The 13,039-nt window shown below is 43.0% G+C and overlaps 1 protein-coding gene across 1 annotated transcript in view; it reads right to left on the reverse strand.

Annotated features, from left to right (window-relative positions):
• The window catches only part of GRM3 (glutamate metabotropic receptor 3), a 1,262,213-nt gene that overhangs the window by 46,624 nt on the left and 1,202,550 nt on the right, over positions 1–13,039 (reverse strand). Inside the window, exon 5 of the mRNA XM_086919750.1 lies at positions 6,623–7,689. Coding sequence (XP_086775876.1) covers positions 6,623–7,689 — 1,067 coding nt within the window. The remainder of the gene's footprint in view (positions 1–6,622; positions 7,690–13,039) is intronic.

Raw genomic sequence — 13,039 nt, forward strand, 5'->3', positions numbered from 1 at the left:
AAAGCAGTCCCAGGATGCTTGTTTCTGGTCCAGGAAAGACATGGCTGTGGCGGAGTGAGCTCAAGAATGATGATGGATTAAACCCCGATCAGGTGACTGGGGGTGAGTGCTTGCACTGTTAAACACTCCGTCCATCATTCCCTTTGGTTTTGCTTTGTTCGCCCTAAGTTGGCAGGCTATGCCCAGACATGGGTCCCTAGCTCACTTTGCCATTGGATTCAAGCTAGCCTGGTGGATGACAGCTGATTAGCCAGAAACCAGTCCCAGGATGCTTGTTTCCGGTCCAGGAAAGACATGGCTTGGCAGTTCGGGCTTGACTGTTCCCATGAGGCACAGGGTCAGACTGATTTTCATATGGCCATGTCTGAACTGGGGTGGCGAAGTGAGCTAAAGAATGATGATAGATTAACCCCAGATCAGTTGACTGGGGGTGAGTGCTTGCAATGTTCAACACTCCGTCCATCATCCCCTTTGGTTTTGCTTTGTTCACCCTAAGTTGGCAGGGTATGCCAGAAGTGGGTCCCTTGCACACTTTGCCACTGGATTCAAGCTAGCCTGGCTGATGAGAGCTGATTAGCAAGAAACGGTCCCAGGATGCTTGTTTCCGGTCCAGGGAAGTCATGGCTTGTCAGTTCGGGCTGGACTGTTCCCATGAGGCACAGGGTCAGAGTGATTTGCATATGGCCATGTCTGAACTGGGGTGGCGGAGTGAGTTGAGGAACAATGATGGATTAAACCCAGATCCGTTGACTGGGGGTGAGTGCTTGCATTGTTCAACACTCCGCCCATCATCCCCTTTGGTTTAGCTTTGTTCACCCTAAGTTGGCAGGGTACGCCCAGATGTGGGTCCCTTGCTCACTTTGCCACTGGATTCAAGCTAGCCTGGCTGATGACGGCTGATTACCCAGAAACCGGTCTCAGGATGTTTGTTTCTGGTCTAGGGAAGACATGGCTTGGCAGTTTGGGCTGGGCTGTTCCCATGAGGCACAGGGTCAGACTGATTTGCATATGGCCATGTCTGAACTGGGTTGGCGGAGTGCGCTAAAGAACGATGATGGATTAAAGCCAGATCAGTTGACTGGGGGTGAGTGCTTGCATTGTTCAACACTATGTCCATCATCCCCTTTGGCTTTGCTTTGTTCACCCTAAGTTTGCAGGGTACACCCAGACGTGAGTCCCTTGCTCACTTTACCACTGGATTCAAGCTAGCCTGGCTGATGACGGCTGATTACCCAGAAACCGGTCTCAGGATGTTTGTTTCTGGTCTAGGGAAGACATGGCTTGGCAGTTTGGGCTGGACTGTTCCCATGAGGCACAGGGAGAGACTGATTTGCATATGGCCATGTCTGAACTGGGGTGGCGGAGTGAGCTAAAGAATGATGATGGATTAAACCCAGATCAGTTGACTGGGGGTGAGTGCTTGCATTGTTCAATACTCTGTCCATCATCCCCTTTGGTTTTGCTTTGTTCACCCTAAGTTGGCAGGGTATGCCCTGACCTGGGTCCCTTGCTCACTTTGCCACTGGATTCAAGCTAGCCTGTCTGATGACGGCTGATTAGCAAGAAACCAGTCCCAGGATGCTTGTTTCCGGTCCAGGTAGGACATGGCTTGGCAGTTTGGGCTGGACTGTTCCCATGAGGCACAGGGTCAGACTGATTTGCATATGGCCATGTCTGAACTGGGGTGGTGGAGTGATCTAAAGAATGATGATGGATTAAACCCAAATCAGTTGACTGGGGGTGAGTGCTTGCATTGTTCAACACTCCGTCCATCATCCCCTTTGGTTTTGCTTTGTTCGCCCTAAGTTGGCAGGGTATGCCCAGACGTGGGTCCCTTGCTCACTTTGCCACTGGATTCAAGCTTGCCTGGCTGATGACGGCTGATTAGCCAGAAACCGGTCACAGGATGCTTGTTTCAGGTCCAGGAAGGACATGGCTTTAGCGGTTCGGTCTGGACTGTTCCTATGAGGCACACAGTGAGGCTGATTTGCATATGGCCATGTCTGAACTGGGGTGGCAGAGTGAGCTAAAGAATGATGATGGATAAAACCCAGATCAGTTGACTGGGGGTGAGTGCTTGCATTGTTCAACACTCCACCCATCATCCCCTTTGGTTTTGCATGCGTGTGGGTGGTACAATTAGCGCTGCAGGCCCACGAGTAGCATTTGCATTACCAGCCCTGGCACACATAGTGCACTTTACTAGGAACTTTACCAGTAAGGCAAACATACCAATTATGGACAACCAATTACTATAACACTTTATACAGGGAGCACTTGCACTTTGACACTGAACAGCAGTGGCAAAGTACCAAAACATCTAAGCCAGTAAAACGCAATTCATCACAGCATCAAAACTAGAGGACGTAGAGGCAAAAAGTCAGGGGTAATCAAATCAAGAAATGCCAGGTCTATCAATTCCTATGCCAAACTGCGCAACAGTAGAGATAGCATTGGATTTCAGAGGGGTAAAATTAGAATTCTGAATCCAAGCAGTGCAACAGTAGGACAAGTGTACAAATTCCAACTCCAGCCTGTCCAACAGCAGGGAAAGCATAGGGTTTTTGAGATGTTACCAGGCACGGCCCTTGCTGGGCGTTATACTGGGGCGGTGACTTCAGGCAGGGGAGGGTCAGGGTGGGGGGTTGTAAAATGTGGGATATGGACCATTAGAGGTAAGTACCGAAAAATATACATAAAACGAATTTCGTTGCCCACGCTGCATCGCCAAATGTGATGCAGCGTGGGCAACGAAATTTGTTTTATTTATATTTTTCGGTACTTACCTCTAATGGTCCATATCCCGCATTTTACAACCCCCCACCCTGACCCTCCCCTGCCTGACGTCACCGCCTCAGTATAACGCCCGGCACGGGCCGTGCCTGGGTGTTACATTTACTATTCCCACTCCAAACGGTATGATTGGAGGGAAAGTGTTGTACTTAGGCGGAGTAGAATTTACTATTTCCACTCCAGTTTATGCAACAATCGTGAAAGTGTAGGACTTTGGATGGATAACATTTATTATTCCCACTCCAAACAACACAACAGTGGGGAAGGTGTTGGACTTTAGAGGGGTTACATTTACTATTCCCGCTCCAATCTAAGCAACAGTAGGGAAAGCATTATATTTTGGAGGTTGTTACATTTACTATTCTTATTCAAGTCAGTGCAACAGTAGGGAAGTACTGAACATTGGAGGACTTAAATGTACTATTCCCACTCCAAACAGCACAAGAGTAGGGAAAGTGTTAGACTTCAGAGGGGTTAGATTTACTATTCCAACTCCAAACAGTGCAATAGTATGGAAAGTATTGGGCTTTAGAGGGGTAAGATTTACTATTCCCACTCCAGTCTGAGCAACAGTAGGGAAAGTATTGGACTTTGGATGGGTTAAATTTACTATTCCTACTCCATACAGCACAACAGTAAGGAAATGTTAGACTTCGGAGATGAGGATTTACTATTGCCACTCCAAACAGCACAATACTAGGGAATGTGCTGGACTCCGGAAGGATAAGATTTACTATTTTCACTCCAGTATGTGCAACAGTAGGAAAAGCGGTAAACTTCGGAGGGGTATGATTTACTATTCCTACGCCAGTCTCTGTAACAGTAGGGAAAGCGCTGGACTTTGGAAGGGTTACATTTACTATTTGCACTCCAGTCTGTGCAACAGTTGGGAAAGTGGTAAAATTTGAGGGGGTTAAATTGACTATTTCCACTCCTGCCTGAGCAGCAGTAGGGAAAGTACTTCATTTCGAGCACATTACATATTTGAATAACCCTATTTATTTAGAAAAAATGCTAAACTCTTTATATAACCAATATTAACATAACACATTTATATATAGTAAAAAAACAATTAAACAGTTTACACAGTTAATAAATAACTGAATCATTAATTATCAATAAAATAAATTGTTCTAATTTAATTATTACTTAATTAACTCCCCATTCAATACCCCTACAAAACTACCAACCCACACCTTAATGTAACTAAAATATGTGTAGCACAATTTACATAATTGATAATCAATTAAATAATTAGTAGAAAATCTACTTGAGCTGCAACCCTCTGAAAGGTAGAGCTTGCACACTCCTGCTACCGCCTGCTTTAGAAAAACACGCTAGGGGATGCCAAATCTTGCTCGCGCTTGCCAGCTCGCATTTTCTGGAGGCTCGTAAGAGAAAATGCGATTTGTGGAATTTGTCCCGTACTCCACATTAAAGAGTAATGCAAAGTAATCAAAATTGCGCCATTTCTGTATGCTCCACCTCAAATTTGAATTTACATTCTCTCTTAAGATATGTGGGAATCCAGGTCCAAACCTTAATCTCAGTTCCAGGGTTCTCCCCTAGAAATAATTTGATTATTTTTTATTGTGCATGACATTGTCTATTTGTTTCAGTGCAAATTGACCACCATTAGCTTATGACTAATAAACACATATAAAGCAAATTAGAAGGCTGATGCCTAACAGCGACTTAACCTGTGCACTAGTGTGAGTGTATGCCATTCCTATTTTATATAAATAGTTGCTCTAAAGAAACAAGAAATGTCTTTAAGTCATGCTCTGTGTCAATAGAAAGTGTATATTATTGGTATTTCAAGTTACATATAAATCCAAAAATGTACTAATAAAAAGACATAAAGTGCAAGAAGCACATTATGTACGCTAAGGCATTTCTGTCCTCTTTTGCTTTTGAAGCCATGGAGGTGTGTTTTCTGGATGTTCCAAAACACTGCCCGGAAAATAGACTTTTCAGACTACCTGGCACTGAAGACTTTAGGCTTGATTTGGGGTGAAGAGGGCGGCTTTACTCTGTCAGGGTGATTTTGTAAAATACTCTGTTACTCGTCCTCCAGATCCCTGCAGGAATTTGTTTTTGAAAAAACAAAAAATAAGGACCTCCACTCTGTCTTGTCTCAGTCTTCTGCCAACAATATCCTCTCAAACCATTCTCACTCTGTTACCATCTTACATAACATTATCTGACCAATGTTGAATCTTTCAGCATAAACTATTAGCAGAAAGTGGCCTGATGCCCTTTACGTGTTTTCTTTCTATAAACAATGCCCTTTGAATAATAATAAATGCAAAAAAAGAGTTATCAGTTTTCAATAAACCTTGATCAAAGCTCAGCAACAATTACTCAGAACAGAACGTTAATTTCTGATTAAATAGTGTGAATATATTCGAGCAAGGTTGATTAACATATTGCTAAAATATTGACAGTAAAGCGCCTTCTATATTTGTCACGTGTCTAAATAATCAACATATGAAGCACACAATGGGGGATATCTAGAAGAGGAAACAACGGATAATTATAACAATGGAGAGTGTGATGACACTGCATATTCGTATGTGAAAAGTGAATAATCAGAGCAGGCCTGTGGTAATAAATGAGTAAAGGTGTGTTTATCAAGCATTGAATTTAGACCTTTGACTGTTCACAGTGTGATTTGGAGACACAGATTTGGCCCATCCCTTCTCCCAATTGACTGAGAGCTGCCATCCCCACTTGTTTGTGGCCTTCTTCTATGGGCAGCTTGATTGGGCCATAGGACGTGGCCTAATGCCAGCCCCTGCGTCCAACCCGCCACAGATGACCAGCTCCTGCAGCTCACAGCTTTTGGCCAAGTGCAGAATGGATTGGTTGTAATGCGATCAGGCCCTGTATGACATTTTTCTTTGTGAATTCGCAATCCCACAGGACGATGTGTAGTGTCTAGGAAGAGTTCAGGATACGCAAATGTCTTTTCTCACCCTCCCCTTTTATTCACTATTTTTCTTAATTTTTCTGAAAATGATACTGATGATTTACAGAAGTGTTTGGAACACCAACTACAGGAGATTTTTGGGGGGACATTGGTGGCACCCGATCTAATGCACAGAGCACAGAGCCCATCTGGCAAACCTCTATCTAAAATCTTTTCCTTTCAACCTTCCCGAGACAAATTAACAGCATGTTGGCTGCTTACCATCATTACACGTTAGACAACTTGACATTGTTAGTCAGAGATAACGTATTACTGAGGACAGGACATTTCAAAGCACGCGTATACTTGTCATCCCCGATCGATAATTAGCTTTTCTGCTTTTCAGTGATTTTCAATATTCTGTTACCTCTTTTAAATGTGTTCGGGCTAGATATGAAATCCCTTTACTTAACAGAGGTCAGAGACAATTGCTAATACAACTGCTAATTCTATAGTTTGTTACTGGTGTGAGGTTTTAATTCATTAAAGGGAAAGTTGAGCTTTCTGTCTCTTTGAACAAATCGACTAGACAATGTATGTACATTCGCGGAGTCCCTGTCTCGTAAAACACTTTTACTGTTTCAGACTGGCAAGCCACAACCCTTCAGATCAAAACAATAATTCAGGGAAAAGGCAATGTCTGAGGAAACAATTTCTGGCAAGGTACATTAGAACAAATACATATATATATATATATATATATATATATACATATATATATATATATATATATATATAGATAGATAGATAGATAGATAGATAGATAGATATATATAGATATATATATAGACACACACACATCAATGCTTCCCTGTGTACAATATGCATATATCCTAAAACTAATTTCTAAAGACTTACCCTGTAGTCACTAGATGTCACATAAAATATGGGGAGGAAGGCCAGCCATATAATGCAAGTTGTGTACATTGTAAAGCCGATGAACTTGGCCTCATTAAAGTTTTCTGGGCACTTCCTTGTTTTGAAGGCATAGACAGTGCATAAGATGACTAGAACCACGTCGTAAGTTAGAGATATCAGCATACTAGAATCTTTGACGTTACACTTCAAAACAACAGTTTCCCGCTTCTCTGGAAGGGTGTATCTCCTCGTGCCCGGAGACTCAATCATGAGCCATATAGACACAATAACAAGCTGGACTGAAATGAGGCTCAGGCAAATAACGACCTGTGAGCTCGGGCTGATGAATTTAGGTCTTGGGGCACCTTCGCTGACGCCGTTGAATATTCTAGAAATGCGATTTGTCTTTGTCAGAAGTGCTGAGTAGCAAACTACAAAGGACGTTCCGAGCCCCAAGCGCCGTAGAGTACAGATGGCTGGTGAAGGCTTTGCTATGAAGAAGAATGTCATACAGTAACACATGAAAACCCCAAACAACAAAATATAGCACAGTTCACGTCCGGATGCTTTGACCAGTGGGGTGTCGTTGTTTTTGATGAAGACTGCAGCAACCACAAAGGTGGACACAAAGCCAAGACACGCGATGGTGACTGGGCCAATCGCCCACGCATCTTCCCACTTGATGTAGTCTTCTGGCAGGTCAAAGCAGCCGGAGAGGTCTGCAGTTGGCCATCTCCCTGGCTCGCAGGCGGCACAGGTAAACTCATCCACTAGGTACTCGTGGGCTTCACAGGGGATACAGATCCAGCAGCAGACCTCCCCGGGCTGCATGTTCTTCATCTCATTGGGAGCGCAAGGGTCACTGCATTGTGACGTTGGGGTCATGCTTTGAGACCAGTCGATCCGGTCAACATCTAGCGTCAAGGTCTCTGCCCACTGGCCTATCCGAAGGTAGGAGTATTTGTCTCCCTTGAGTTGAAAATTAAAGATGTTGTACCGGCCGATTCCATCTCCATAGGTGTCAAATTTGACTGTGTTGTCCACGGTGTTTGGAGGGCTGAATGGAGCTGTGAAATGAAAAAAGAGCAGGTGAAATAACGTGTGTTTAAGAACAGATGGAACATTGCATCCAAGTAAAGTAAACATTTTAGTAACATTTATGACAACCATTGTTTGCAAACAAAGTTTTTTTGCAGTATAATAAATTCAATGCATGCACAACAGGGCAGTGAATGTGTTAAACCGACTCTAGTAGAATTTAATTGTAAATTCCTCAAAAATACTTTCAATGTAACCTATTAATATCGCTTCAAAAGGCATGGGTGCGAAACAGTCATTATTAGCTACGGGTAATAAACTGAAGATAACATAAAACTGAAATCAAATCAACTTAAACTAATGTAGACTACACATATACTCTACTCTGTAAAAACGTGGGTGGTATTTTAATTATTTATAAACACTGACGGTTTGGTAGTATCACTAACAGGCAGTGGTAATGTTTTTTTTACACCTGGTAGTGATTACCTGGTGGAGCTAATAATATCACTGCATGGTATTGTCATCGCTATAATCTAATATTCAGTTACTTCTTTGCATTCTAGACATACGTGAATTGTCTGCGTTTTTGTGTGCTGGGGGCAAAATTTCAGTATAGGAAAAGGGGATGAATTATCACAGACATTATAGCAAGTGTTTGCAGTTGTCCTGGTTTTTTGCACGCACACCTAGATGTGAGGCACACTTTCCTTTTGGTAATGAATTTAATTTTCTTTCAGTAATAAGCCTACTTTTATATGTAGTGCACTAAGAAATTGTCCATTGAAAATTCGAGGACCACGGAAGAGTTTATTGTGAATACCCACTCATGATGTCATTGACGTATTGCTTCTACTTCCAGTGGCAGCTCCTCCGATATGGTGAAGGAGCGTCACCTCACCTGCCGGCTTCAAAACTTGGAAAATAAAACGATAATAAAACAGGTTTACTATTGTTTTAATTTTCAAGTTTTGTTCTTGGCAGTGGGGCCATCAAGGGGGCAGTCATAGAGGAGAGTGGTGGGCACTGCTATCAGTGTGCATGTTGTTTGGTGGGCCGTCTCAGGCAGACCAAACCGACATGCGCACTGAGCTGTCTCTAACTCGCCTGCATTGCTGGGTTTTTGACAGCAATGCACAGTTTCCCAGTCTCTCGATGTGGGTGCAAATTCACAGCACTCAGGCAATCCTGACGCTGCTTTCAAACATGAGCAGCATCACGATTGGCCGCAGGGGAGCCTGTGCTGCAGCAAGGAACTCGAGCAGAAGAGCTCCGGTCCTGCATCAGGTAAGTTTTATTTTCAATTTCTCTTTTTAGTTTGTTTTCGTCAGTTGTACTCTCCCCCCAACACTCCGCTACACCAATCCATCTGCACAGCAGCCGCTACAGTCTACTTCCCATCTTCTTTGAAGAGAGACTTGTTCAGTAAAGTGTAAAATGTTTCAACACAGTAGGAAGCCCTTCTCCACAGCCGCGGCTGGTAGTGGGAGTACCGGCCGGGTGGTGACGTGGGGACGGAGAAGGGCAGGGTGGGGGGTAGTAATGTATGGATTACGGAGCAGCCCCGGCCGGTAGTGGGAGTACCGGCCGGGCGGTGACGAGGGGTGGGGAGGGGGGAGTGGGGGGGTAGTAATGTATGGATTACGGAGTTTAAAAGGTAAGTAAACATATAAATAAATAAAACGAATTTCGTTGCGTGCACTTCATCGCATTTGGTGATGCAGTGAAAGCAACGAAATTCGTTTTATTTATTTTTATGTTTACTTACTTGTTAAAGTCCGTAATCCATACATTACTACCCCCACCCTGCCCCTTCCCCTCCCCACGTCACCGCCCGGTCGGTACTCCCACTACCGGCTGCGGCTGTTATGGAGTTTAACTCGCAATACATCGCATTTGGGGATGCAGTGCAAGAAACGAAATTCGTTTAATTTATTTTTATGTTTACTTACCTGTTAAAGTCTGTAATCCATACATTACTACCCCCACCCTGCCCCTCCCCCTCCCCACGTCACCGCCCGGCCGGTACTCCCACTACCGGCAGCGGCTGCTTCTCCATCCATTACGAAAAGCAGATCTCATTCACTTCTTTTAAAGAACGAAGTTGTACATTTTATTTAATCAGGAATATATCCATTTAATATAGTTAGGAATGCAATTGTGTATTAAAAAAACTACTACAATCTTCAAATTTGTATGCGGCGTAATATGCATTTGCGCATCAGCTGTTGCTGTTTACAAGATCGATTGCATATAGTTGTATACTAATTATTACAGCATTTAATTAGCTAATTAAAAAATATTAATTAACATGCCTCCTCCTTCTTTGTATTTTATCCTAGAATCTGTATCTCTAGTACAAACGTGCTCGCCTATTACACCTCAGTTTTCAACAGGTGGTCAGTGAGCCTCCCCCCCCCCCAAAAAATACACTACTTTGTGGCTTTCTTCTATTTTTAATCACACACATATAGTAATATATGTTGTAACTGCTTTACGTTGTAAGTCTTTTTCCTAATTTCCTATAATAAAAGTTTTTTAAGCAGGGATATATCCAGTGGGCAAACCACACACTGGTCAAAACTACTTATTCTGCCCTAATACGTGAGTGATAGAACCTATGCATGACACAATGACCAGCGTCATGACATAAAGAGGCTTCGACAAACAAAAAACGACAATCTTTCTGCTACCTTATAATAGTAGTTTTAATATAACTACCCATCATCCTCAGTATTGCCTAATACGAGGGCCTTTACTTTTCCAAATCATTTAAAAGAGCAGTGTGGCAGTGTAGCAAGGCAACATTCTGAACTCCCTAAAAGTAGAACAGGCATTATATAACTCCTCACATTGTCTCTGACACTGAAAGATGCAATTGTGAGCTATCTCGCTGTTTTTAAGATCTGCATGACCATAGTGAAAGGGCAGGAATGCACTGCATTTAAGCAATACAGTGCATTCCTGTCCTTTCTCCCGGCGCTGGTGCCATTTCAGCAGCCTAGTATATCTATAAATATATATATATATATATTGTGTTTTTTTTTAATATATATATATATACATGCACACATAAATACATATATACAGGCACATGCATATATATTATAGACATATATATATATATAAAAGCTCACTCCCTCCCGGTCCCGGGTGGGAAATAACGACAGCACTCGTGGGAATTCTGTCACCAGTGATGTCATCAGTGATGTCATCAGTGATGTCATTTGAGATGTCATCAGTGATGTCATCAGTGATGTCACTGACCATGTCATGAATGATGTAATATGTGACATCATTAGCAGTGGATTGCGGGTCCGCGATATATAGTTAGTGCAACTAACTATATATGGAATTTCAATGGTTTTGTGCAAATAAAATAAGGTTTTTTAAATGCTAATCCCTAACTATATATGGTCTATAACCTATGGTTTTTTCATTGAATTTTCAAGGTTTTGTAAATGCAAATTCCTAACTATATATGGTCTATAACCTATGGTTTTTTTCTGTGAATTTCATTGGTTTTTTAAAAGCTAATATCTATAGCTGTAAAATATATTCTTTATTAAGTGACGTATCACGTAGCCCGTAAGACGCCTCATGATGCATCGCATAACCGTGACGTATCGTCTCTGCAGCCCAAACCAAACCCAAAACGTAAGCGCGCCAGAACACGCTTAAAGATATATATATATTTTTTTAACCTTAATTAGACAAAATCCACACGTGCACATATCACAAACGTTCAAAAAACACAATATGTCGGACTCCCGTTACGCTGCCGGTTAACTGCCCGGTTAACGTACCAGGAAGCACCTTTACCGCGAAAAATCGCAATTTTTTTTTTCTTTTGCCCCGCAGGGAACTTTAATAGCCCCCTCATCAATCCTAGGGGTTCAGGAGGGGTCTGCCTTACCCCTTTCATTCATTTACACCTTTTTTTTTTCCACCTCTTGTCTCTCGATCCCACAGAGAGACAAGATGGCGGCCGCTCCAGACTGTTCACAATGATAACAGCCAATCAGCTTCTCCTCAGACTCCCGTTACACTGCCGGTTAGCTTCCCGGTTAGCTGCCCGGTTAGCTGCCCGGTTCGCGTACCAAGACGCGTCTCTACGGCGAAAAAATCGGATTTTTTTTTTTTTGGCCCCGCGTGGCTTTATAATATCCCCCTCATCAATCCTAGGGGGTCAGAAGGGGTCTACCTTGCCCTCTTTCCTTCATTTCCCCCTTTGTTTTGGCCTCCTCTTGTCTCTCGATCCTACCGAGAGACAAGATGGCGGCCGCTCCGGACTGTTTACAATGTTGACAGCCAATCAGCTACTCCTCAGACTCCCGTTACACTGCCGGTTAGCTTCCCGGTTAGCTGCCCGGTTAGCTGCCCAGTTCGCGTACCAAGACGCGTCTCTACGGCGAAAAAATCAGAATTTTTTTTTTTTTTTGGGCCCCGCGTGGCTCTATAATATCCCCCTCATCAATCCTAGGGGGTCAGAAGGGGTCTACCTTGCCCCCTTTCCTTCATTTCCCCGTTTGTTTTGGCCTCCTCTTGTCTCTCGATCCTACCGAGAGACAAGATGGCGGCCGCTCCGGACTGTTTAGAATGTTGACAGACACCGGAGAGCCAATCAGCTTCGCATCGCAAAGTTCCGTTACGCGAAAAGTACGCGAACCGGAGCGCTGCCCGGAGCGCTGTTACAGATATATATCTTATTTTAAACGTTAATTTCTCAAAATCCACTGAAGCACATATATTGAGACCTAGCAAAGGCACATCGGGCTAACAGTCCCTACAATTTTGCCAAGTTTCGTGCAAATCCATTCAGCCGTTCGAGCTAAAAGTGAGGCCAACCGCCCTATAGAAAAATGATTGGGAAAAACGCGTTTTGGGACCCCCCTTTTTTCTCGGCCCCCCCTTGACGACCCCCCCCAAATTTTCAGGGGCTGCTCAGAAACAAATTGTGCCATTTTCCTGAAAATTTCAGCCAATTCCGTCCACAAACGCCAAAGTTATTAGACATAGAATTTTCAAAAGTTCCATAGAGAAAAAATCCTAACTATATATACCTACTGGCTATCGCCAGTAGGTAATATATATATATATATATATATATATATATATATATATATATATATATATATATATATATATATATATATATATATATATATATATATATTCCAACAACCAGTCCTGAATTACAGCTTTTCCACCGCAATATGCTCAGGTACAGACCACAGGCGCGATGAGATCCGTCAATCAAAGCTTTATTTCTCCCCTTGTCTCCAGCATGACGCGTTTCGGCTGCGTCACTGCAGCCTTGTTCACATGACTTTTCGATTACAATTGCAGTGTTTAAATAGTGATTTCCTGGCTGAGCAT

The sequence above is a fragment of the Lissotriton vulgaris genome, chromosome 1_1 (assembly GCF_964263255.1).
Source record: "Lissotriton vulgaris chromosome 1_1, aLisVul1.2, whole genome shotgun sequence".
Taxonomy (NCBI): Eukaryota; Metazoa; Chordata; class Amphibia; order Caudata; family Salamandridae; genus Lissotriton; species Lissotriton vulgaris.